This window comes from Apostichopus japonicus, chromosome 6, assembly GCF_037975245.1.
Source record: "Apostichopus japonicus isolate 1M-3 chromosome 6, ASM3797524v1, whole genome shotgun sequence".
In the NCBI taxonomy this organism is placed as follows: Eukaryota; Metazoa; Echinodermata; class Holothuroidea; order Aspidochirotida; family Stichopodidae; genus Apostichopus; species Apostichopus japonicus.
In genome coordinates this window covers 15018605-15042839 of record NC_092566.1, presented here as the reverse complement: position 1 = coordinate 15042839, position 24235 = coordinate 15018605, and the positions used below count along the sequence as shown (strand labels likewise).

The window sequence follows — 24235 nt, the reverse complement described above, 5'->3', positions numbered from 1 at the left end:
GCCAATATTTTTCGATAGAATTTACATTTTTGATCACTTTTTGCTTCAACCTTATCTTCTCTTACATTTCTCAAGGACCAAGAACATCAATATACCCAAGTGCAATCACACTCTGAAACAATTTTTTCTGATTTTTTTTTTTTTATTATATATTAAAGCACTTATGACATAAAGTTTAGGAAGTCTACACCTTTAAGTCATGACCTCAAATGAAAGAGGAACTTATATTTTTCTAAAAACAACACTCGAAAAAGACCTCAAATGGCTCCCATACCTCCTCCCTCCCCACACCCATGGTCCAATTTTAATGCCTCTTTTATTGCCCATCCTAGTAAGAGTGTTGTTTTCTCAGTGAAAGATTTGTCTATTTTGACCTTCAATTTCTAGAAATAACTTTGATAAGACTTAATATTACCTGGTAGGGAATAACTCCTGTAAAACCTTCAGCAAGTTATCAGGTTCAGATTTGGGGGGGGGGGGGGGGGTGGGAAATGCATATATTTGACTTCAATTCTCAGTGCAAGATGAAGGAACTTAAACACCCATTTTTCCACCAAACAGATTTCCAAATATCTATTATTTTGAACAGTCAAACTCCATTCAATATTGGTAATTGGCAATTTTGATCTTTCGGTTTTTGTTTTTCATTTTAATTCCCCTCCCCACTTTATTCCCCCACCCCCCCACCCCCATTTTGACTTCAGAGGTTAACATACCTGGTGATCATGCTAAGGTTAAGACAACTCTTGAGAACATTCACCAATTAAGAAACCACAGAAGGGACAAACACTTGAATTAGCGGGTATAATTTTCTCTGGCATCTAAAAGTTATCTCAAATAATTTCACTTTCAACATCCTTTAGGGCAGTAATATATTTTGCATGATTGATTCCATGACCACATAATCAAACTTTCCAAGCAGAGGTCAGCTTAAGTTGCTCTTTCAAGGCAAAATGGTTAACCAAAAGGTGTTGAGAAATGTGGCAAAACTCAAATTTCCTTGGCTTTGGTCCTAAAATAAATTAAACCCACCTCTTGCTTTGCGTGTCTCTGTTAACTTCACAGGGCACGATAGGAGAAAGTTTTACCAAATTCGGGTACCTTGCTCTATGGGTTGACAATCTATCTACCTTGAGTCGTGTCATTGACTATGTACACTATGTGTTGACTATTTGTGCACAAGGAGCAATCCATACCTGTTTGTGAGGGTAAACGTTGATGTGGCATTTGATACACTCCTGTCCCATGTTGGCCCAGCTATTACCGCTCATCCACTTCCGTTTGCATTTCGGGCACTTGTATTCGCCAAAACATCTCTTCTTGCCTTGGTAAGGGGTAAGACCTTCCCCTTTCGGTCTCGCCTGAGTCAAAAGAGAGAAAAGGGGCTAGGATAATAGATCGACCTCATATATTTAAGAGATAACCTCTATTAAAGAGGGCATGTATATATTCCAATGGACGAAGTTGAAGATTTTGGAATAGCATAACTGAAAATTTCAAACTCCTTTGTAACAAATTCAGCTTTAAGAATAAGATAAAATGTTACTTAATTAGTCAATATGTTCATGATTGATGTTTTCATTCAAGGTACACACCTTTTGTGTTTATGTTCGTCTATTCTTCTTGCTTTGTTTTGTTTGTCTAATTGTTTTGATAATTATACTTTATGTAAATTCTTTTACTTAATATAGGGCCTACGTTTACAAGCTATGTACGGCTTTCTGTGGGTTCTTACCAAGCTTGTTCACTTATTCATTTTGTATTGAAATTTTGATTACAATCTTGTTACAATAAAATGAGTTTAAATACATTTTACGAAAACTGATCGCTTTAATTCATCAAAATGCACGAACGTTCGCATGTTTAATATTCTAACGTGCAGACAGAGTACTCCAACAGGTGAGTTACAATGGCAATCAAAACATACCAGGTTTCAAGGATAAATCAACACTTAGATTATAATAGGAAAAATAAATACTTCTGAAAACATTTGAGCACTGTTAGGATATCACAGACTGCCTACGGTACTGTGGGTCTACTTCTGGGAGGAATGAAGGGATTTTGCCAGCCTACAGTAAACTAGATTCCACTCAATCAACCACATCTTGAGTTAGTTACGAGATACTGAGATGGGCTTTCAACTGTGTGACATATTTTTTTCTTTCCATATATTCCTTGAAAGTGTTACAATTTGTTTGCCACCTGAATTTTCCCCTATACTGTAAGTAATTACCATGTTCGACAAGACAAGACAAAAAAATATGTAATTCTCCCCATTTATTGTACAGTATTCAGATTGGTAGAGACCATACTGTATAATTTACCACAGACATCTGTATGTCAACAGGTGACCCCCCAAATGTTTGACCACAGTGTATAGCAGTGCAAGTATATCAATCATATGAACCAGCAGTTTTCTTGTCAAAACCGCATCTTTTTTGGTTTTTTCTTTCCTGTTGGTTGAAAGATTCCTTCAAATTTGTGGTCTCCCTGTTCTTAATGAAATTCAGATCACCACCTGTTCCAAATACCGAGAATATCCTCATTATATTATATACTGTGAGTTAACTTTGTGTGGACTGAAGCTCTTTCGGCCTAACTTGTCACAGACAACCGTACGAGGGGGGAATCCATGGGAATGATGTGACCGACCATGTGCTTCAAATCTAAGATCTAGGAAAATTTGTACTTCATTGATTAAATCATGAATTTTGGAAGGAGAGGTTTGAGAAATGCCAGGACCTACTTAATGTGTTCTTTGATTGACCTGGATAAAGTACAATGGGCATAGCATTTCTACCGTCAGTTACAAGTGAAGCATGTGGAAGAGAGAAGGGGGGGAGGGGCTTTTCTACCGTTGGTTACAAGTGGAAAACGTGGAAGAGAGGGAGGGGAGGGGGGGAGGTTTCAATTGGTAAACTGAGCCCCTATATAGAACTGTATAGATTTCTGTAGCCAACTTGAACAAAATGAAGAATGCCCTTGATCAATGCTCAGACTTCACAAGGGACTGCAGTACTTCATGATCGATATTTGGACTGCAGAAGGAACCGTTTCAGTCAAAATTTCAACATGGTTAAATTGCTAACAGCCTAACAGCTTAAAACAATGGAAACCGATTTTTTAAAGGACGACTTCCTCCAGGAAGAATTGAAACAAGGCTGTCATTTCTTGCAACCATAACTCTTATGTTTTTAGGTTTTTTTTTCTTCTATTGAGTTCCATGTTGCTCCTGACAACTGACCTTTCTATTTGTTAGACTGAGTGGTTCATTGATGAGTCTCACTCACATGTTTGAGAAGGAAATTAAATTTCTCCCCCCAAAAATAATAATAACTGTGGAAAAGACATGTTTACAGCCTATTGCAGTCAAATACAGTAACAGTGCATTTATTTTCTCTTTTAAAATGTCTACAACATATCAACAGTAAACTTGTGCCTTACTGTAAAGTTATCTTATCTATGACTGATGTACAGTACTAATAGTTTAAGGTCTGTACACAATTCTGTATCTAGGGAACCCTTCTTGTACAAAGAAAGTAGTGCAGTAGTAGCCTTATCTGATCACAGCTGGTTACCACATGGAATACATGTATCAATGTCTACCCCTACTGTACACAGTGGGTGTACCAGCTTGGGTACCAAACACATCTGTTTCTTCTTTCATGCGTGGTCAACATTGTTTCTCTTTAGACTTTGCTAGGCACATAATGTCTCTGTTACACAGTTTGTACAACAGTGATTTCATATACATGAAATCCTATGCCATACAAATCATGGTTAAGTGGTTTGTGCAACTATATATATATATAGTAGGGACACCTGCATATGTATAGATATGATAAAGAAGTGGAACAGAACTCTGCCTTCTTCACCAAACCGGATTTCACTTCCCCAGGATACTGTTCAAACTAATGACACTGTTTGTATGTCAAATGGGTCGGACTTCTACATATGCTACTGTATGTACTACATTCTGAAGATGCCAATTTATTGCAGACTAAATGTGACAGTTAATGTCATTTCATGAAGGAAACCTGTCACAAAAATATGTACTCTCACTGTCAGGGTCTCTATGAGTCCAAGGGCCGGGTGGGAGGGAGGAGGGCTACAGAAGTAGGGTCATCCGGGTGCAGGGTGAAGTAGTGGGACTGGGTAAAAATAGGATGAGAGTATATTGTCATATCAGGCCCATTAACGAACCATGGATAAATATGAGACTTCAATCGCGGGGCGGGGGGTGAGGGGGTGGTGATGGGGTGGTGATGGGGAGAGAGGATAGGCTTAAGCAATTTATCCCAGGGGACCTTGCTAGCAACAAATCCCCTACAACACAGTTACTGTATGTGCTAGTACCGCACATAAATGCTACAATTAATTATCCCCAAACAAGTCTACCATTAATTATCATGCTTCTCTAACAACATTGACTTATATGAGCCACTTTGTATTGAATGGATTCATCTACATGCAGGCTGTACACATTAGTAAAGTGACCACATGTGGTATTTGACATACATGTATGCCTACATGCTGTAATAAGGATTACAAAATCACCAACAGACTAAATACATGTACTGTAGAGAGATGATGTAAATCCTACAGACATAAACAGTGCCCTCACTTCTACCTCCACCAAGCTTATCTAATGCTTTCTGACCTACTGACATGGCAATCAAGCTAAATTTATCAACACTAAAGCATGGAAGGAATGGAATCTAATACTGGGACACCATTTGTGTTGATAACTGAGGGGACTCTATATAATCATACAGGGCTATCTATTAGGGAATGGGGAAAGTTAATAGTGGCATACATGCATGTGTGCATGCTACTATTTGTGTTGATAACCAATGCTGACTCTATATATCACACAGAGCTATCTATTTTGGAATGGACTAAATGTCATGTATGCATGCATGCTACTATTTGTGTTGATAACCAATGCTGACTCTATATATCACACAGAGCTATCTATTATGGAATGGACTAAATAGTGTCGTGTATGTATGCATGCATGCATGCTACTATTTGTGTTGATAACCAATGCTGAGTCTATATCATTCAGAGCTATCTATTTTGGACTAAATACTGTCATGTATGCATGCATGCATGATAAAGAAAGCAAGCACAGATTATTTGCATTGACTTCTTCCAAGGCAACAAGATGGTGTGTCCTTTAGGTATCATGATATTCTGTATCACTCCGGATCTCAGCAGGGTTCTTTCTACTACTGTATGGTCTGCAAGCTATAAGGTCTGGATTCTCTCTCTTGACACTATGGTTGCTAGGGCAGTAAAAAAAGTCACCCCACTGCAGCAGAAGTATATACATATACACACATACAGTGTATAGTGCAGATAAGTAATGATGATATTATAAATTATGGCTTTGGATTCAATTCCCAAAACACTAGGCTGGTTAATTGGGAAAGTTTAAGTCATGTGCAGTCAAGAATCATAACGGGGAGAGAAGTCCGGGGCTTTTGCTCGCATCAATCAGTCCCGGCAACGGCAAACGACTATTGTGCGGATCGAATAATCTCCGGGATGGATCGGTTTTATTACGATGGATGAGGAGAGGGAAGAAATCAAAACCGAGACAAAACTGATTCCGCAAATAAACGCTGACAGTCGAATTAAGGGGAAATGATGGGACGATAAATTTTGAATCCTTCGGGGGGCAAATTTCAGGCAATTTGGGAGGACGACAGGATTGCACACAGATAAGTTTTGATTCCTTTCGAGACAATTTATAGAGAGCGGAGGAACAGGATCGACTAAACTGAAACGTGCATTAAGGATCGATTTAATTTTCCCCGAATCAAAACCATTTTTTTCCCTACTTTTTTCTATTGGCGATGTATTTTTCACACTATTATTCAGTTTAATAGTTTAATGTGTCACAAAGTTATTTACAAACTCTGTTGACAGACCTGTCCTAGCAGAATAATGGGGGGGGGGGGGGGGGGGGACCAATGCTTATTAGACTTCCTTAACTAACCCAGTGGTCACAGCAATCGTCTGAAATCTACAAAATTTCACAACATTTCAATCTATTTTACGGAAGTATGAAATTGGTGCAATCATTCTTTAATCAAGAAAAAACACAATGGTACGAGAAATAGATATTTAAGTCATTTCAGAAGTTATACACTGGTTAATTGAATTAAAATCACATTATAAGTTACCGTATCTAATACATGCATGTATGCATGCGGGCACACACACGCAAACATACAGCTCATTTGCTCAGGCTGTCACATTTATGGTAAATCATGCCATGGCACCAGAAATTAACCCATGAATCATTTTATTTGCATCTACTTAGTTACTCAAGTTCTAAATAAGCAAACCACCCTTCGGACTTCCCTCTACAATACATTACACCTCCTTCTTCCTTTATCATAGTTGAATCAAAACATCCTAAAGAATAACTTTTCAAATAAAATTCCAACATCCAAATATATGTATATATCTGTGATGTGAGGAAAAATTAAAGCAAAATCTCATCATAGTATGATCCATATTTAAGACGTGATCAACTGTAATTCGTCAATTGAAAATTCGACATCAAGAATCTAAAAGGGAAAAAAAAAAATTTCATAGCGATCTCAAGTGCGATTTTATCACGGATAGCACGACACCTGATGCCTGTTCCCTCAGGAAGAAAGGCTTTACCCTAGTCTCCTCTCGCCAACCCCCCCCCCCATCCCCACCCTCTACTAAATACATAAGGTAAGTTTGTCTGACATTATCAACCATCTAGAGGTGAGAAAATGTTATTGAGATACAGTACAGCAGTAGTATGATCGACTAATATTATTTTATTTAAGATATTATTTATGATATTTAAGCTTAAGATGATATTTAAGCTATAAATGATAAATTGGTGTTTTACAAGTGCTCCCTTTTAAATCATCAATGAGCATGTAGCAGCCTCTAATGACAGATCAGACTCCCTCCCTTTAACTTGCCTGTTTATTGCAGTTTGCATGTACAGTAATCAAACACCACCCCCACATATACCAAACACCTCAAGAACAACACTATTTAGTCTATGACACCCCTATTAGATACAGTATTATAATAACTACTGGCATTTTTCTAAAGAGATCTAGTACTGTGCTATTATGTTCTGTTCCTTCTCTTTCTACAGAGACAGTCAGCAGATTGATATACCACAGCAATATGATAACCATGTCAAATTTTTGATCAACCCCAGCTGGCAGGGAGTGACAGTAGTTGCCATAGATACGGACATTCCTTTGTATACCCAGTGGAAGCAATTTGGTGGTGGGGCTTGAGTCACCTTCTCAAAAGTGGTTTATTGCTATATATAATGAATGACACAGAATCTGACCATAAACAAAAAGCTGTATTTTGCCCTGTGATAAACAGTGTCTATAACCCTGATGTGACTGGTGTGTAGTAGTGTGGCTGTAGCCTAGCTATGTGGGGGCTCTCTAGCCTAGCTGTGTGGGGCTCTCTAGCCTAGCTATGGGGCTCTCTAGCCTATGAGTAGGTCTTCTTTTATTTATTTCATCTCCCTACCTTAACCAAGTCATAAATATATATTCAAAAGAGTTGTATGAATCCCGTCTATAACAATTAAAATAAATTAACTTGCAATGACTTACAGTATAATGGATCCAGATATGCATAGATCAAGCCTTTCTTTCTAGACAAAAGGATACTTTTTATCTTTGTTTACTTTTATGAGGCATTTTTTGCAATCTTTGAAATAAATGCCCTTTCTCATGAATAGATCTCACAAAATCTTCCAAGAATTTTGTTATTAAGTCAAAGCTCGTCTTGCCTCTTGTAACACCTAAGTTTTCTTTTCTTTTTCGTGTTTTCCCCTTCTTTTCCCTTCGAGTGGAACTCCTGAGTTATTAAACCAACAGTTTAATAACATTAGCACTAGGTCCTTGATAGCTGAACGTCCATAACCACTCCCTGATGTAATCCAGTATCCACAGCCTATACCTATATCTTACATTACTTCCATAGCAACACCAGCCTCTTTGGTCACTACCCTTCACTAATGGCTATAAAATCTTTGAGATAGAAGGTGAAAGGTCACTAATTTGCTCATTCTGGATCACTGCAGGGTCTGTATTTCCTTGCTGCCCAGTTCCAAATGTAAACCATCTTAAATGTCTCATACTGTGGACGGAACTTAATCTGACAAAGTATTAGCATAACACAACAATATGGGCAGAGTCCTAGCTTGCATTGTTATCAGGAATTGCTGCTGTAACTTAAGACAGTACAACCCTTTGGGTTTATTTCTAGAGTAAACTCTCACAATTTACAATCAGAGTAACTTCTTAAAGTCATGATTTTTGTTATTACAGTTATTAGTGGTTTTTATATACTGTACTCTAAATCCCAAAGCTTGTGAGATTAACTGGTAAAAGTTTCAACTCATATGATCACGACCGTCTATGGATTAAAAAAAAAACTCTGAAATTTATTTTAATCTGCATTTTGCACGTGATTATAATTAATATCAATCAATTTGAAAAAAAATTCCGGGTGAAAACAATGTTGCTGATCAGAAGGAATAAAATGATAATAAATAAATAATAATGAGAAAACAAGAGGGAAAAAAAAGAAGAATTAATTGAGTCATACTGAGCTTGATGATGTCATATCAACATTTGATCAACTCATCCGCCGTGAGTAATAATAATAGAAACATTAAATCTGAGATTTCACACCCAAACAGAATAAAATTTTCATTATCTGTTTGGGAAGAGTTGATCATGTCAGAACTGTCATGAACTTTAATGAATTCTTTTGTTTATAATATACTGTAGGCCAATGATAATGGTTGGGTTCGCATCTCCCTTTTTAAAGGGCTACTGTATCTGCATGCGAGCAAAGTTACCGTACAAAACGTAGCACAACAACGAACGCTGAAAGGTACTTTAAAATCTTATATTCCACATGATGGAACACATAAACTGTAAATATATATTTGTACAGTAGTTTTCCTGCATCCAAAGTAAAATTTGCATCAAAGCCTAATTGGGAATCTGATAACAGTATAGTTTCATGCACGTACAGTACTGTACTTGCCACATGGGATCTAAGGATACTTTACCCCTAAACATTATCTGAAATGTTGTGAATAAAGTACAGTACGAATAAACTTGAAAATTTCTCTAATGAGTTTCATTATTTTTCTTTCTGGACAGAATTTTTTACTTCCACCGCAATCAGAAGTCTGTCAACCTCTCTCTCAGAGACAAACAGTATGTACCTAGCCGCTCACAGTACAGTATCACATTATAAACTACGACCCTACCGTACCGCCCCTGAGAGTACGTTATAAATGTCTTAGGGCAAAATACGATAAATTTTGAAAACCTTTGAGGGTATTAAAGAACTTTAATAAACTACAGATGAAAAGATTACGCACCACTGAGAGAAGGTGGAGAGTCATAAATTGTTATCGAAATTTGCCACTTTAGGCAGAGGTCTTGAAAAACCTGTCATAGCGGCAAATGAATATAATTTTCTTTCTGGTGTGGCGTCTGGGTGAGTCACCATAACAGAGCCAGACAACTGACAACAAGAATTTCATTGGACCAAAAATAGCAACATTTAATATTTTGGTTAGTATTATTCATATTTAGAACACTGTACATTGGTTGATTTGGTTTGATTTAATCATATCCAAAAAAAGAAAAGTTCAGCTGCACATTTTTAACTTTGTCCGTTTTTTGTATGTTTCAATTGGAACTAATTTGCAGCTTCTGGATATAATCAGCAATTACTAAGGAGTGGGTGGGCTCTGCGGGGATACATAATCCACCTTTTCAGACAAGATACCCAACCCCCTCCCCCTCCCCTTCCTCACCTCTCCTTCCTTTTCTCCCCTCCCTTTGCCACCCCCAGCCCTCTCCTCACAGGGAAGAATTTAGTGTTCATATTTTTTGTAGCGATTTTGATGGTGTACAGAACTTTGTCTCTTATGTGTTATGTCCTGTGGTTGAATGGGTCCTCTGTTGTCGGGGGGGGGGGGGGTGGTGCACTAATACAACTTAACACTTGTAAAACACTGCAAAAGCAAATATATGCCAGCCTCTGCCAATGAAAAATAACTGAAAAGGTCACATCTGTTAGAGCAGAGCAGTTGCAACTTTTTTTTAGGCAAGGATCCTGCCAAGATTTTTTTTTTTTTTATCATGACTCGTCTGTCATCACAGCACAGCCACCCTCAACCCCCCCCCCCCCCCATCAACATCCATTCAGTCAAATTTACCATTTCAATGCCACAGGAATATGGTTGCTTTTATACTGTACTAGATACAAAAGTTATTTTACAAAGCACAGAATTAAAGGTTGACAGACACAACATTGTCCAGATCACTCTAATCTAGGCATCACAGATCATTTAATTTAAAGAAACTGCAACTCCCATCAACATCCATCAGAGATTCACCTTTTTACACATCATTTTTCTCAATTTTAAGTTTCATTCATGAATAAAAATTACTTAATTACAGTATGCACATTGATGATGTAACTGGAGTGACTGCCTTATTTTCTGTTATGTTTTTGTCCCTCGTTTCGCAACCATCGGTTTCAAGGAAACTGAACACAGGTTTGTGACCTATGGGGATTTTTTTGAATAATATTTAATATTGTCTTCTTTAAAAAGAGGAACAACACGTTATTAAAATAGTACACGTGGACTTGTAATTAAGGGTTAACTGATCAAAGGCTAAGATAAGAAATTTTGATGAGCGCAACATTGCACATCATAGGTTGCACATATTTAATGAGTTCACCATATTTACCGAACCTTCAATTGTGTATATCTTGGAAACGAAAAGAGCAGATCAAAACATTTCAACAGATTTTGAATGAGATTATAAAACACAACAGATACATATACTGAATATGGGACAAATTTTACAAATGCAACCCATCTCTACGTGTTAATAGATCTGTTAACTGATCGTGCAATGATAGTTCCCTGATTTTGCAAGCTTCACAATCAGACTGAATTTTTGTCTTCTTGCTCTTTTAGAATACAGACAGACAGACAGAAGTCCAATACATAGCTTCTACCCAAAACAAAATGTGACAAGTTCTACTGGCAAGACGGTTACAGTACATCTCTATGTTCCGACGTCTCTATATTCCGATGTCTCTAACTTCCGACAATACGAAATAATTTTTGGACCAACACTTTTTCGGACCCAACTTTTTTTTTGACCAAAATTTTGTTTCAACCAACATGTTTTCGGACACAAAAAATTGGGTCCAAAAAATGTGGGTAAAAAAAATTTGGGTCTGAAAAAATTTGGGTCTAAAGGAATTATACTCCCCAAAAAATTGGGGTCACAAAACTAGTTTTCATGGTACCTGTACAACCAAATTTTTGGATAAAAAAAAATTGCTCAGAGTTTTTTCTTTTTGTTGGAACATAGAGAGGAGACATGGGAACATAGAGATGTCAGAACATAGGGATGTCACCAGCAAGACATGTCACTGATAATGGCTCCCTGCTTATTATCATTTAATCTCAATCGATCCTGATCTCCAAGGACTCCATACATATGAAACCAACCTTCCTTGAGAAATATATCAACAATATTGGAAACAGACATGACATCCCAAGTATGACTCATCATTCCAGATTGGACAAGCTCTTTTTTTATTTAATTTTTTATTATTCATTTATTTATTTTACTTTTTGGAGATGTTGACTTTTGACCTAACCTCACAAGTTTTGTGGTTCATTTATCTACAACCAGGGTTTTGGAGACCACAATATTAGCCCTAAGTGAGCAATTTCTGCACAAAGTCTGTGAGTAGTAGTGATAGATTATATACTAGTAACACACAGTTAATGAATTGTCCTGTCAGAGTTTAGTCCTTCCATGATTAAAGAAGTCAGAAGGACTGCCTCCCCCCCCCCATCCCTTAAAGAGGAGTCATTGACACACTATTATTTATGGCAGTATGCACTGCAGTAAAGTCACATCTGTTTACCTTGTGTAACACAAAGATACCAACGTACTGTATCGTACTGTACTTTACCGTAGTAATGTACTGTACTCCACTGTAATGTACTGAAGTACTGTACTATACTGTACTGTACTGAAGTACTGTACTCTGTAGTACTACTGTACTGTAATGTACTGAAGTACTGTACTGTAATGTAGTACTATACTGTACTGTGATGTACTGTACTGAAGTACTGTACTCTGTAGTACTATACTGTACTGTGATGTACTGAAGTACTGTACTCTGTACTGTAGTACTATACTGTACTGTGATGTCCTGAAGTACTGTACTATGTAGTACTATACTGTACTGTGATGTACTGAAGTACTGTACTGTTCTGTAGTACTATACTGTACTGTGATGTACAGTACTGAAGTACTGTACTCTGTAGTACTATACTGTACTGTGATGTACTGAAGTACTGTACTCTGTAATGTAGTACTATACTGTACTGTAATGTACTGAAGTACTGTACTGTAATGTAGTACTATACTGTACTGTGATGTACTGAAGTACTGTACTGTAGTACTATACTGTACTATGATGTACAGTACTGAAGTACTGTACTCTGTAGTACTATACTGTACTGTGATGTACTGAAGTACTGTACTCTGTACTGTGATGTACTGAAGTACTGCACTGTAATGTAGTACTATACTGTACTGTAGTAGTTTACTTGTAGTACTTTACTGTAGTAGTTTACTGTACTGTAGTACTGTAGTGTAATGTACTGTAGTACTGTACTGTAATGTACATGCTGTACTGTACTATTCTGTATTGTACTGTACTAATAGTACTCTGTATTGCACTGTACTTACTGTACTGTAACACTGTTCTGTACTCTATTGTAATGTACTGTAGTACTGTCCTGTAGTACTTCACTGCACTGTACTGCACTGCACCTACAGTACTGTATCCCGTACATAATGTTGAGAGCTGTACCAGACGAAATCGTTGAGATGTGTTTGGTCTGGATATAATATTCCCTGCACAGTGCAGGGAATTATTTAATAATTTTATCCAGTTATCGCATCACAAAATGCTAAACAGAATGGTCTTATTGCTATACTACAAGTCCATAGATGTATAGAACTCTGGACACCTTGAGGTACCATAGTATTCAAAAGAGACTACAATAAGTGAAAACTGCCTTCCAAAATGTGATTCACACTTTATCTGTTTTAAATTTACTGGGATTTTGCCTGTTCTGTAAATTACTGTAAGCCTGCATTTTCTGAAGGCCTGTTTGGTCTCTGAGTCGTGTGGCTCCTAAGCGTATCATTACACATTCCTGATAGACTTAGGACCTTAAGAAAGTCCTACAAACAAGCACTATGTAACTAATTTTAACCGATTTAATTATTGCCATCTGGGGAACAGAATTAATACGATTGTGACAAATTTTACAAAGTCTGGATCATTTTCCGACGTACCCCAACACTTTCCCATACCTTTTAATATCTTTTATTCATTTTTTATTCTAATTAATAGTGTTTGCACGGGTTATCCGGGTACCCGGGTACCCGCCCGACGTGATACTACCCGGTTCCTAATTCATTACCCGAATCCTAAGCAAAGTGTGATTAAAAAAAAAAAAAAAAATGGCAAACCGACGGTTAGGCAGATTTCCCATTGACTTAGTGGGGTGTTAGGCTACAATGTGGTAGAAGATAACAGCAATAACGAAGGGGCCCGTTCGACGCGATACTACCCGGTTCCTAATTTATTACCCGAATCATACGCAAAGTGTGATTGTTTAAAAAAAAAATGCAAACCGATGGTTAGGCTGATTTCCCATTGACTTAGTGTGTTGTTAGGCTACCATGTGTTCGAAGATAACAGCAATAACGAAAGCTTTCCATAGATATCTTATAACTGCGTCACAATTTCAGCTAATAAACAGATGGCTAGGCTAGACTGCCCCCATTGACTTAGTGTGGTGTTAGGCAACCATGTGGTCGAACGTAATAGCAATTACGAAAGTATTCCATGGATGTCTTATAACTGCGTCACATCTCCAGCAAATAAACAGATGGTTAGGCTTAGCTAGATTTCTCATTGACTTAGTGTGGTGTAAGGCTACCATGTGGAAGAAATTATTATTTATTCATTCGTTTATTTCAAAGAAGGAAAGGCTGACAAGGAATTTTACGCGATGTTTATGGATTATAGACGGGATAACTAAAAAATAGTAATCGCAAGTGGCTTTTTACTAATCGTTTATTCCAAATGCGATCAAATTGCGCGCAGCTAATGAGAATCCTGGGCCTGCATAATAGATAGTAGTAGTAGTAGTAACAACTGTTTTAGAGCTAAATTGGATATTTATATGGTTTGATCCAATAGACGTGCACGAGCTAGCATAAGCAGCGGCGGCAGTGCGATGTTAGTAGTAATGCTAATTATAATTAAATAATTAATTTATTAACAAGTTAATGAAAGAAACAGAAGCAAATAAAAATGATTGAGGGAGCTTTTATACCTTATCTTACACCTACGTATTTGAACATGAAAACATTGTCAGTAGAGAATATAATGCATTTATTACAGCATCCAATATGTAATTTCTTGAAAATCGTGATACACGAGGGTAAACACATTTTTTCCGGGTACCCGGATACCCGACGGGTAACGGCCCTCGGGTACCCGGTTCCCGATTTTTGGACCCGTGTAAACACTACTAATTAACATTTTTCACCGTCATGACCTCTGGTTCAAGACTGGTACAACAAGTTCATTGACTGGTCCAATCAGGGAGTTGTTCCATAACAACTCCCTGGTCCAATCAACCACTTCCTCCTTCCCCTTGAATAGTGTGAGTACAAGGGAACATTAGTTGCAAGGACTATTCTGTAAACAAACAGATTTTAATGATGGTACAATATCACCCTAATTAAATTCATGAATCACCACCTGACTTCAAGGGCAGAGCAGAAAGACAAAAACTAGTAGGAGAGCTAATCAGAGCAAACTTCGGGCCAAGGCAAACTACTGCACATACTGTAATACATGTAATGTCTGTAAGGAAGGTAGTAACAAGGCATATTCCCGGTGACATCCCTATGTTCCGACGTCTCTATGTTCCGACAAAAAGACAAAATTCAAAGCAATTTTGTTTTATCAAAATTTTTGTTTGTACCAAGAAAACTAGTTTTGTGAACACAATATTTTTGTGACCAAACTTTTTTGGACTCAATTTTTTGGGGACCAAATTTTTGAGACCAAACTTTTTTTTACTGAAAAAAAAATCTGACATTTAAGTTTGTTATGCCCCAAAGAGTGCTTGTGACCAAAATTGCTTGTCCAGAATTATTATTTTTTTATCGGAACATAGAGACGTCCGTCCGGTATATAGAGATGTAGCCACATTACCAGGGTATAGTACATACATGTATATACATACACACACTATCCTATTATGTCCAAACCGACCTCTTAATTTCCTCTATCTACTGTATCATGAAAGTTGCTTTTCAAGCATTTTGTGTAAATATTTTTTTTCTTCAAATTATGCTGAAAGATAAATCATAACTGTATAATTTGAGTTATGAGTTATGACTACACCAGACCAACTTAACATCAACAATGGGAGTTGTTGTAGATTAGAGAATCCAATAACATTTCTGACATGTGTGTGCACATGGATGTCCTTGAATTTTCCTGTGGATTTGTTAAATGTCATTTGATGGTATTTTGAAAGTGCTGAGTGACATCTACTGTACTGTACACTCTACATACTGTACTCATTTTCTACAAGGGATGTTTTTGTTTTAGAACACATATATGTTCTGCACTTGGCATTTTTCTACACAATTTTGTTTTCAAAATTATGTATAACGTAAACTATTTATATTGAATTGGAGGAACGATCAATACTAATAGCCTAGGCATATGTACCCATTTCCTTGAAGTTAAGTCAATATTTGAACATTGACACATACAGCTGCCTTGGTGAGGGGGGGTGGGGGTGGGGTGGGGGATACAAGTGTTAACGGTATGTTGAAAAGCTGCAACTTCAATTCTTGCTTTTCATCAGTTTCAAGATTTTCATGATGACATCATTTGCACAAATGTAGTAGTTATATAACAAACTGCAAACTACTGTAATATTTACTTCCTTATATTCTTCAACTGTAGTGTACAAATCATGCTGCATTAGAGCACCAGGTGTTTTAATACTTTGAAGTACTGTAGGAACCTACTGTACAAGTATATACAGTACTACCACAAATAATAGCCCAAGTAAGCCTAACCATATGGGTCCATTGACCAGAACAAGTAACACACATTAACACACAGTATAAGCAATTTGGGAACCATCTGATAAGGGCACCCTGGAAGCTGGTTGGTAGAGCACAGAAATAATTCATCTGGAATTGCATCTCAAAATGCTATGCATAGTGAACATAATGCTATGCAAAGTGGGCATAATGCTATGCAAAGTGGGCATAATGCTATGTTAACTTAATCCCTCTCTCCCTCCATAGAAACTTGGTCCCTCTCTCCCTCCGTAGAAACTGGGTCCCTCCCTCTCCCTCCCCCCCCCTTCATTCTCACCTCTCTTATTTTCTTTTCTCATTTTTCCATCCCGGCCTAGACCAGTCCCTCTTTGGTTTGTCAAACCAATCTGTACTTACTGTATACCCTTCTGTTGTTCTTCCCTTATATCCCATATCCTAATCTTTCATCAGTCCTTAATGTAGTCCAAACCTATCCACCCCTCCCCCACTCCCCCTCCCCCACTCCCCCTCTCCCACTCAAACCCAGTCTGGTCCTACAGAGCTTAACGCCCACCACTCCCCTATCCCAGACCCAACAGAATTCTTTGCCCCCTGCTTTTCTCCCCTCCATATATATATACTACACATGTTATTTTACAACCTAAGAACAATACTGTCTTATACAGTATATAACATACAATACTCTGTATGTTCTAACTATGTCAGTAGATCTAGATCAATCTAGACTGCCTACAGAATGCCATATACTGTAACTGACATACCTCAAGGGCCACAGAAAAAGGTCACATTTATGTCATGACTCTGAAGAAATCAAGAGCTGGCAACTTTCACTGACCTTTGACCTCTGTGGAATCAAAACTATTACCCTATTTATTTGGGGAGTTGCAATCAAATTATGTTGGGATCCCTTGGCAATTATAGGATATCATTTTGGATGTCAATAACTGTTCAAGAAATACTGAATTTATATCTATTTACTGTGTATGTATAAATAGATCCGCAATACACCATGGTTTTAGAGTGGTGTGGATTCCCATTAGGCTTATTGATATACTGTGTAGGGTATGCATTACCCACAGTACAGTTTACTGCCAGCATACTCATAAACGACAATGGGTAAAGTTACCACCAAGATCAACTGAAGTACAGTATATGCATGCAGCTTTGATTGCACTAATACTCCCTGGATACTCTCCATCATGTTTTCGTTTTCCCTAAATTGAAAGTTTTGAATTTGATATATTTGTGTTATGCCATATTTTTCTCTTCAGGTCTATAACATTTTGAAAAAAGTTGAGGAGTCAAAACTTAAGTGTTTAATATCTCGCCTGACAGTCTGACACACATAGGATTAGACACTAATAGATTAGAAACTAACAGATTAGATTAGAAAACTACTAGGCATTTGAAATCATGAAAATGGCTGCAACTCCGATCAAAATCTATCAAAGATTGACCATTTCACAAGCCTTTTCTCAATTCTATTCTAGGTTTATTTATAAATAAACATTTAGCTAATTATGCACATTGATGATGTAAAGGGGGTTACTGCCTTTCTGTTATTTTATCCCATTGTTTTCGCAACCTTTGTTTCAAGGACAATGAACACAGGTATGTGGCCGAAGGCGATATTTTGAACACTTCTTAGAAAAGAGGAACATCACATTACTGAAATGTAAGAAACTGTAATGAGGGGTTAAATTATTAAAGGCTAAAACAAGACATTTTGATGCGCGCAACACTCCACACCATAGGTTGCAAATTCTGTATTGAATGAGTATTTCAGGTTGATCCAAACTTCAAATGTGTATATCTAGGAAACGAAAGAGCTTTTCGAAAAATTTCAACAGATTTTGAATGGGATTATCATACATCACATATGTACTGAATATGGGGGTAATTGGCTAGGTGCCATGAGTACTTTAAGTATATAGCTTCACCTATTAGCTACATAGTTAATCATTGGAGAAGGCTGAAGATTGTAGGGTACACACATCGAGTTAAATGAATCTGGAGAAACTATCACACAGTAAATACGCGCGTACGCGCGTACCATGCATGGAGGGTCATGTCATGTGTTCCAGGGTGGTACTAATATATTACTCTCCCCATTCTCCCCATTACGCATTGATTTCACCGAACTAGTACGTAAATGTGTATGCGTGCTTCTAAAGAGCAGCAGACGACACCCGTTACCTAGCAATAACCGTGCCTGTAGCCTAACGTGATAGCTATATTCCCGTCGAGCAGCATTAGGCTCTGTTCCATGGAGAATTACGTGGTTGCACTGAACTAAACATTTCCCCACAGCACCAAACGCTCACCCTTGAAATACAATTCAGACATCGACATTTCCCGTTGCAAGCCCAATGGTTCTGTACTTGTTCTGTCCCAGCATGTCTAAGGTTAGCATATTAGCAATATTTCGTAGGCCTGAAGTACCAGTACCTTCTAACGCCGTAAGTTCCCATGTCCGATCCGTCTTGGTGCAAATCTTTTACGAAGTCACTAACACTGTTCTCGAACTGCTATATAGAAATATCAGATGAGTACCACCCTGGAACACATCACATGACCCTCCATGCATGGTACGCGCGCACCCAATTGACATGAATCCTCCAGATTCATTTAACTCGTTGGGTACACACTACACAGCCTACTACAGCGCACATGTTAATTCCTTCTCTTTAGTTTCTTCTACAGGTCCAACAGTGTCTAACGACCTGTACAGTAGCACAACAGTTGCCCCGTTGAGACTTATCCTTGTTAACTTCACCAAATACTTGTATTCTATAAGGACATTAATTCCCATATCACAAATAATTTTGTACTGTATGTATGTAGACTATCTAGCCTAACCAAACAATTTCAGCTCATACTTTTTCCATAGCAACTAACAATGTGGGGGGAAAAGGTTTCTCATACCTGACAGAACAGAGTTAACAAAGAGCTTGGAAAATTGACACACTCTAAGGAAACTATCTTGCCCTTGAAACTGTGGATTTACTCATGTTATTAGCCATTGCTTAACAGCTCATTAATCACATCTTTTTACAAAAGGTCAAACACATCAAAATCTTTAACTGATACAAAACTTGAAAACAAACAGCTTCTTTGTCTCATACCTGTGTTTATTCCCCTTCTAAACAAACAGTCTTGTCTCTAACGGCAACTGACCCTACTGACTTTAATCTCTTCAGATCCTCTGTAGGGACTTCCTATCAGGTGTCTGCAATACGTAGTACACACAGTGAGTGACAAATACCATATTATCTGTGACACAGTACAGACTGACTAACATTAGGGTCACCATTTCAATTTGTGTCAACTTCTTTGGGCTTTTAGGAGTTATTAAGCCCCTTCCCCTCACCCAAGTCACCAGGTGCGACACTAAAATTTGCTTGATTGCTTGGTATTACTAGAAACACTACACTATATCTCATCCCCCCTTTTTTTTTCATGGTTAACTCATTTTGGATTAATTTTCCAAATTGTATTGGCAGTAAGTTAAACCCAGGAACTTTTCCCAGGAACTTTTCATGTCGGGCGGCAAACTGGAACACCACAAATATTGGAGACAGTCGACCACCTACTGTACCATTCAGTATAATATAATGAATAATGAATAATTTAATTCATCTTGTCGAAATGCATCCTGGACTTTCTCAAGACAATTCATGATCATCCATCCCTCCCCTCCCCTCCCTGCATCTCATCCACCCCTCGTCTCCCCGCATCCCATCCCATCCGCATCCCATCCCCCCCCTTACTTTTAATTTATCATTACAATGCCACCTGAAGATGGTTGTTAATGTGACTGATTGGCTTTCCTTTCTTGCCAGAGGTTCACAGACATTGGCTTGTAGCGACTATAATGCAATCCTGTGATTAACAAACGGGCTGGCCCATCCTTTGAGGCCCAAACATTGGGCCGTGAAGCCCGTGATCCATACCTACTATAGTTTGCAGACGGTCCTCCTAGCGATAAGCAAGTATCCAATGTCTTATTTTTCGTTCATGCTCCACGACTCCGACCCCTCCCGCTTCTCGTTCCACTGTTATCTCTATATAACTTTGAAGCCCTGAAGATGCGCACTACATGCTGCAATCTGCTCACAACTTTCACACACGCCCATCTGTATCAAAACTATTCATTATTTAAGTCGCTAAACTTAGAGAATGGGGAATTATTAATCCATTTCCCATCCCATAATGCCATGCAAAACATTTGGGCAAATCGCTATGCCAGTGCAGTGATGCATAGCGGTTTTCATACAGAGGAAGTTGTTATATTTTACAGTCTAGACAAAATTCAGGGCCTTCAAAAGTTCTGCTATGTACAGTAGCCTATACATAAAATTTGAATGCTAAATTATTTCTCTGTGGATACCACCATGGTTATAAACCCTTTGCGAGTTAATTGATTCTGAGGAAGTTATCACAGCACTTCTTTTCTCATCTTTTGACATCTTTTGTGCCTTCTTCAGACATGTGCCAAGCTGAAATAGAATGTGGTTTACCCTACCTACCCTATGGGCATCCCTGCCCTCCCCCCCCCCCACCAAGAACCAAGAGGTAACATAAATGGTTTACCAAAGTAACTCATGGGTGTGCAATGATGACACAGAGTCTATCACAGTTGGAGGTGAAATTCTCTCTTGTCATTCTGGTATTTTAACAGTGAAAGTAAAACTATCCTTGTTTTTTTTTTAAAGAAATTCACAGTTCGAAGCAACTGCCTACAGTACATGCCAGTAAAATACTGTTATCAGCCACAGGTATGGTTACAAACTTCACAAATGCTTATGTGCCAAGATTTAGCAAAACCCAACTACCTCCCCACCACTGCCCCCCCCCCCCTTATCAGTGAAAATAACCACTGTAAAACAATAAGTAAAAGAACAACATTTATGATGAAATCAAGTCTAAAGTGATTACTAAATGGAACTGGAAGCACAATTCTGCTTAACCTCAGATAACTTCGTTGGTACCTCTCACCCAGCCCAATGAAGTACAAACATCACAATTGGCTCTTAAATTCTGTCTCACTAACATATATAATATTGTGGCCTACTGAAACTGTAACTGTAGGTGCAATAGTTATATAGTTTATACTATCCGAGGGAATAACAAATCTTGTGTACTTCAAGGACTCATCTTTGCCAGCCCAAGGAGCTACCCAAATATCACACAGACCACATTGCTTAGAAAATTACTCCAACACCCAGTCATATTTTAAAAGTGAAAATTACTATGTACAAAAGATGTGTGGAAATATAAACAGTACTACCGTTTTCACAGGGAACAAGATGAAAATTATCTGTTTTGCACAATAATTTAAACAAACCAAAATGTCCTATAGTAGCATATCACAAGGAAAAATCATTATTGGCTTTAAAAACCGGCACAGAAACCCTGATCACTTATCAAATGCCTTGAAGCTTATTCATAGATGTACAGCATGTGTACCAAAAGGTGAACAAATAAAATGCATGCATGACTTGTGTTATATCTAGTGGAATTTCTCAATTTCTAACAAAGTGTAGGGTACAATGTTAGCTTGATATATATATATATATATATATATATATGTATATACAGATAGATCTCTGAATCTCTTTCCTTCCATTTCACAGCAGGCCTATAGTAAGCCAATACTACAGCGGTCGCAATGCACAAGATAAATGTGCTACTCGAGTGTCGGGTACTCAGGTTTTTTTTGTGACTGTCAAGAGGTCCGAGTTTAAAGCCATCCAGGAAGTACCACAGGAAATCAGACCAGATCAGGAAGCATCAAACTGTCTGAGTAGCTCATATCTTCATTTTGACAATCTATAAATATAGGACTGCAGTAGTTACTTTGACGAACGTTCCCTACACCGATTCGGTATCATAACGTGACCGAGAGGAGAAGGCGAAGCTAGAAATTGTTCTCGCTTCAGTCGAGGAGAAGAACCGATTGTGAGATAACGACCGCCCGCCCACAGCATCTCAGCTAGCCACTAAACAAACAACTGGTCGACTTCCAATGTAAACTAAGTCTTCAAACCCTTTTGAAATGACGACAGGGCATTGAGAAGTGACATTGGTACGTTGAAAGGAATAACAGCCTCTTGTTGCCACATACATACGTACCTAGCGAGTTACGTGCAATGGCTTATCTCTGTTAATCTTAATTAGCGCACAGTTTTGCAGTGATAAGCTACTAAATATGTCGCAATCTTTTTACAACAATACGACATATAAACGAGCTGGTCATTTCAGTATTTTTTCATAGATATATTCATTCAAAACTATAAAGTTAACATTCAGCACCAACTGTTAACCTTAAAGTTCTAAGGATTCTGATCGGCAGCAGTGATTGGCTCATTTCTTCTTATTATATTCCATTTTTTTGTTTTTTTTGGTTTCGTGCATTTCTAGATGACCATAAAATCCTATCTAGAAACCAGTTTTTAAATAGAAACTTTCTTTAATAATTAAAGTGACCATGGTTTCCTGATAGTTACACATTCTGTGGTCGTTAAGACTGCTTAAAATACTGATTTTCTGTTGATGTCACATATAAAGTGAAACCACAGTGTCATCACCATTTAAAATTGCTCCCAAAATATTTTCCAGATTTGCAAAGGCCTTGTGGTTCATACAGCTGGTGTGTATGAGTATACATGACCAGTTACTGTAATCACTATCTGGAGGTTGCCAAAATCTTTTCAAGTTTGTCAAAACCAAAAATGTCCCATGAACTAGTTAAGAAACAAGCTATAACCATCACTTCACTCATAAATGCACACACCAATATACAGTAACTGTTCAAGGAGGAAACTCCTTGTAACCAGATCACACAATGTACAAACAGTGTGAGTTCCTCCTTAACTACATACTGTAGGACTACTTGGAACATATCATCTGACTCTGACAGCTTTTTTGCTATTAAACATACATGTATTATATGGTGTATGTATTTAAGATCGTCCTGCAAGCAGGTCGCAGGAACTCGCGAAGAAGCCATCATTGGCTTATCAAAGCCGCAAGCTGACCGAAGTCAGTCTCTTAGATTCATATTTAACGTCCATGATTATGAATTGTCAATTGTCAACAACTCTGTAACTGGACAGCATACATTAATCTTGGAGTGACTCGAACTCGGGACCTTATGATTGATCAAATCTAACCAATGTACATCCTTCACCTTCACCTCTCCTCCCCATGCTTTTCAACCGACCTCCACTTCCTCCTCCCTACCCCCTCTATCCCCTCTCTCTCCAAATCCCTCTACTCCAACTCCAACCCCTCTCCCACCCTATTTAGAATGTTCAAAATTCTTACCTTTGGGCAATCTTTGATGTAGTGTCCCTTGTTGAAGCAGAGGTGACATAAATAAGTCGGGGGCGGCCTCTTTCCTGGCTTTCTGTCGCTGACAGGGAGGAGGGAAAGATCACCGAACTGGTCGATCACGTGGCTCGTTTCGCTGACTTCTGACCCAGTGTCGGTGTACTGACATCCCAATACGTTGTTGGATTGCTGCCAACGAAGAGGAAATTTTTGGATGAACACTTAATTACGCACTCGCCACTTTTTACGTTTAAATTTAACAATCAAAGTAGTTTTTATTTAGTACAGTAAGTTATGAGGTCGACCTTCATAAATTTGCGAGGCCATTCAATAATACATAAAATGATAACAATTACTGTAAGTTGACTAACTTATAGATCTGTAAATCCACCAAAGTTTTGTTTTCAAATAATTGACCAAAAAGTTGGGCAGCATGTCTTCTCCAACATTTCTTGAAATTATCCCTGATTCAGTTAACCTGTACCGACATGAAATGTGCACGGCTTAAGAAAATTGCAATGGAAACATAATTTACCATAAAACTAACACGGGTGGGTGATTCCACTACACAAACAGGTAAAAAACAGTGTCATAAAAAATTTAGCTGAGCTGTAACCCAAGCAGTCCGG

At 38.0% G+C, this 24235-nt stretch overlaps 1 protein-coding gene across 2 annotated transcripts in view; it reads right to left on the bottom strand.

Annotated features, from left to right (window-relative positions):
- The window catches only part of LOC139969095 (uncharacterized), a 49750-nt gene that overhangs the window by 13330 nt on the left and 12185 nt on the right, over positions 1-24235 (bottom strand). For both annotated transcript variants that reach the window (XM_071973875.1, XM_071973876.1), the window contains exons 3-4: positions 23601-23795; positions 1197-1361 (exon numbers count right to left, since the gene is read on the bottom strand). In XM_071973875.1, coding sequence (XP_071829976.1) covers positions 1197-1361; positions 23601-23795 — 360 coding nt within the window. The remainder of the gene's footprint in view (positions 1-1196; positions 1362-23600; positions 23796-24235) is intronic.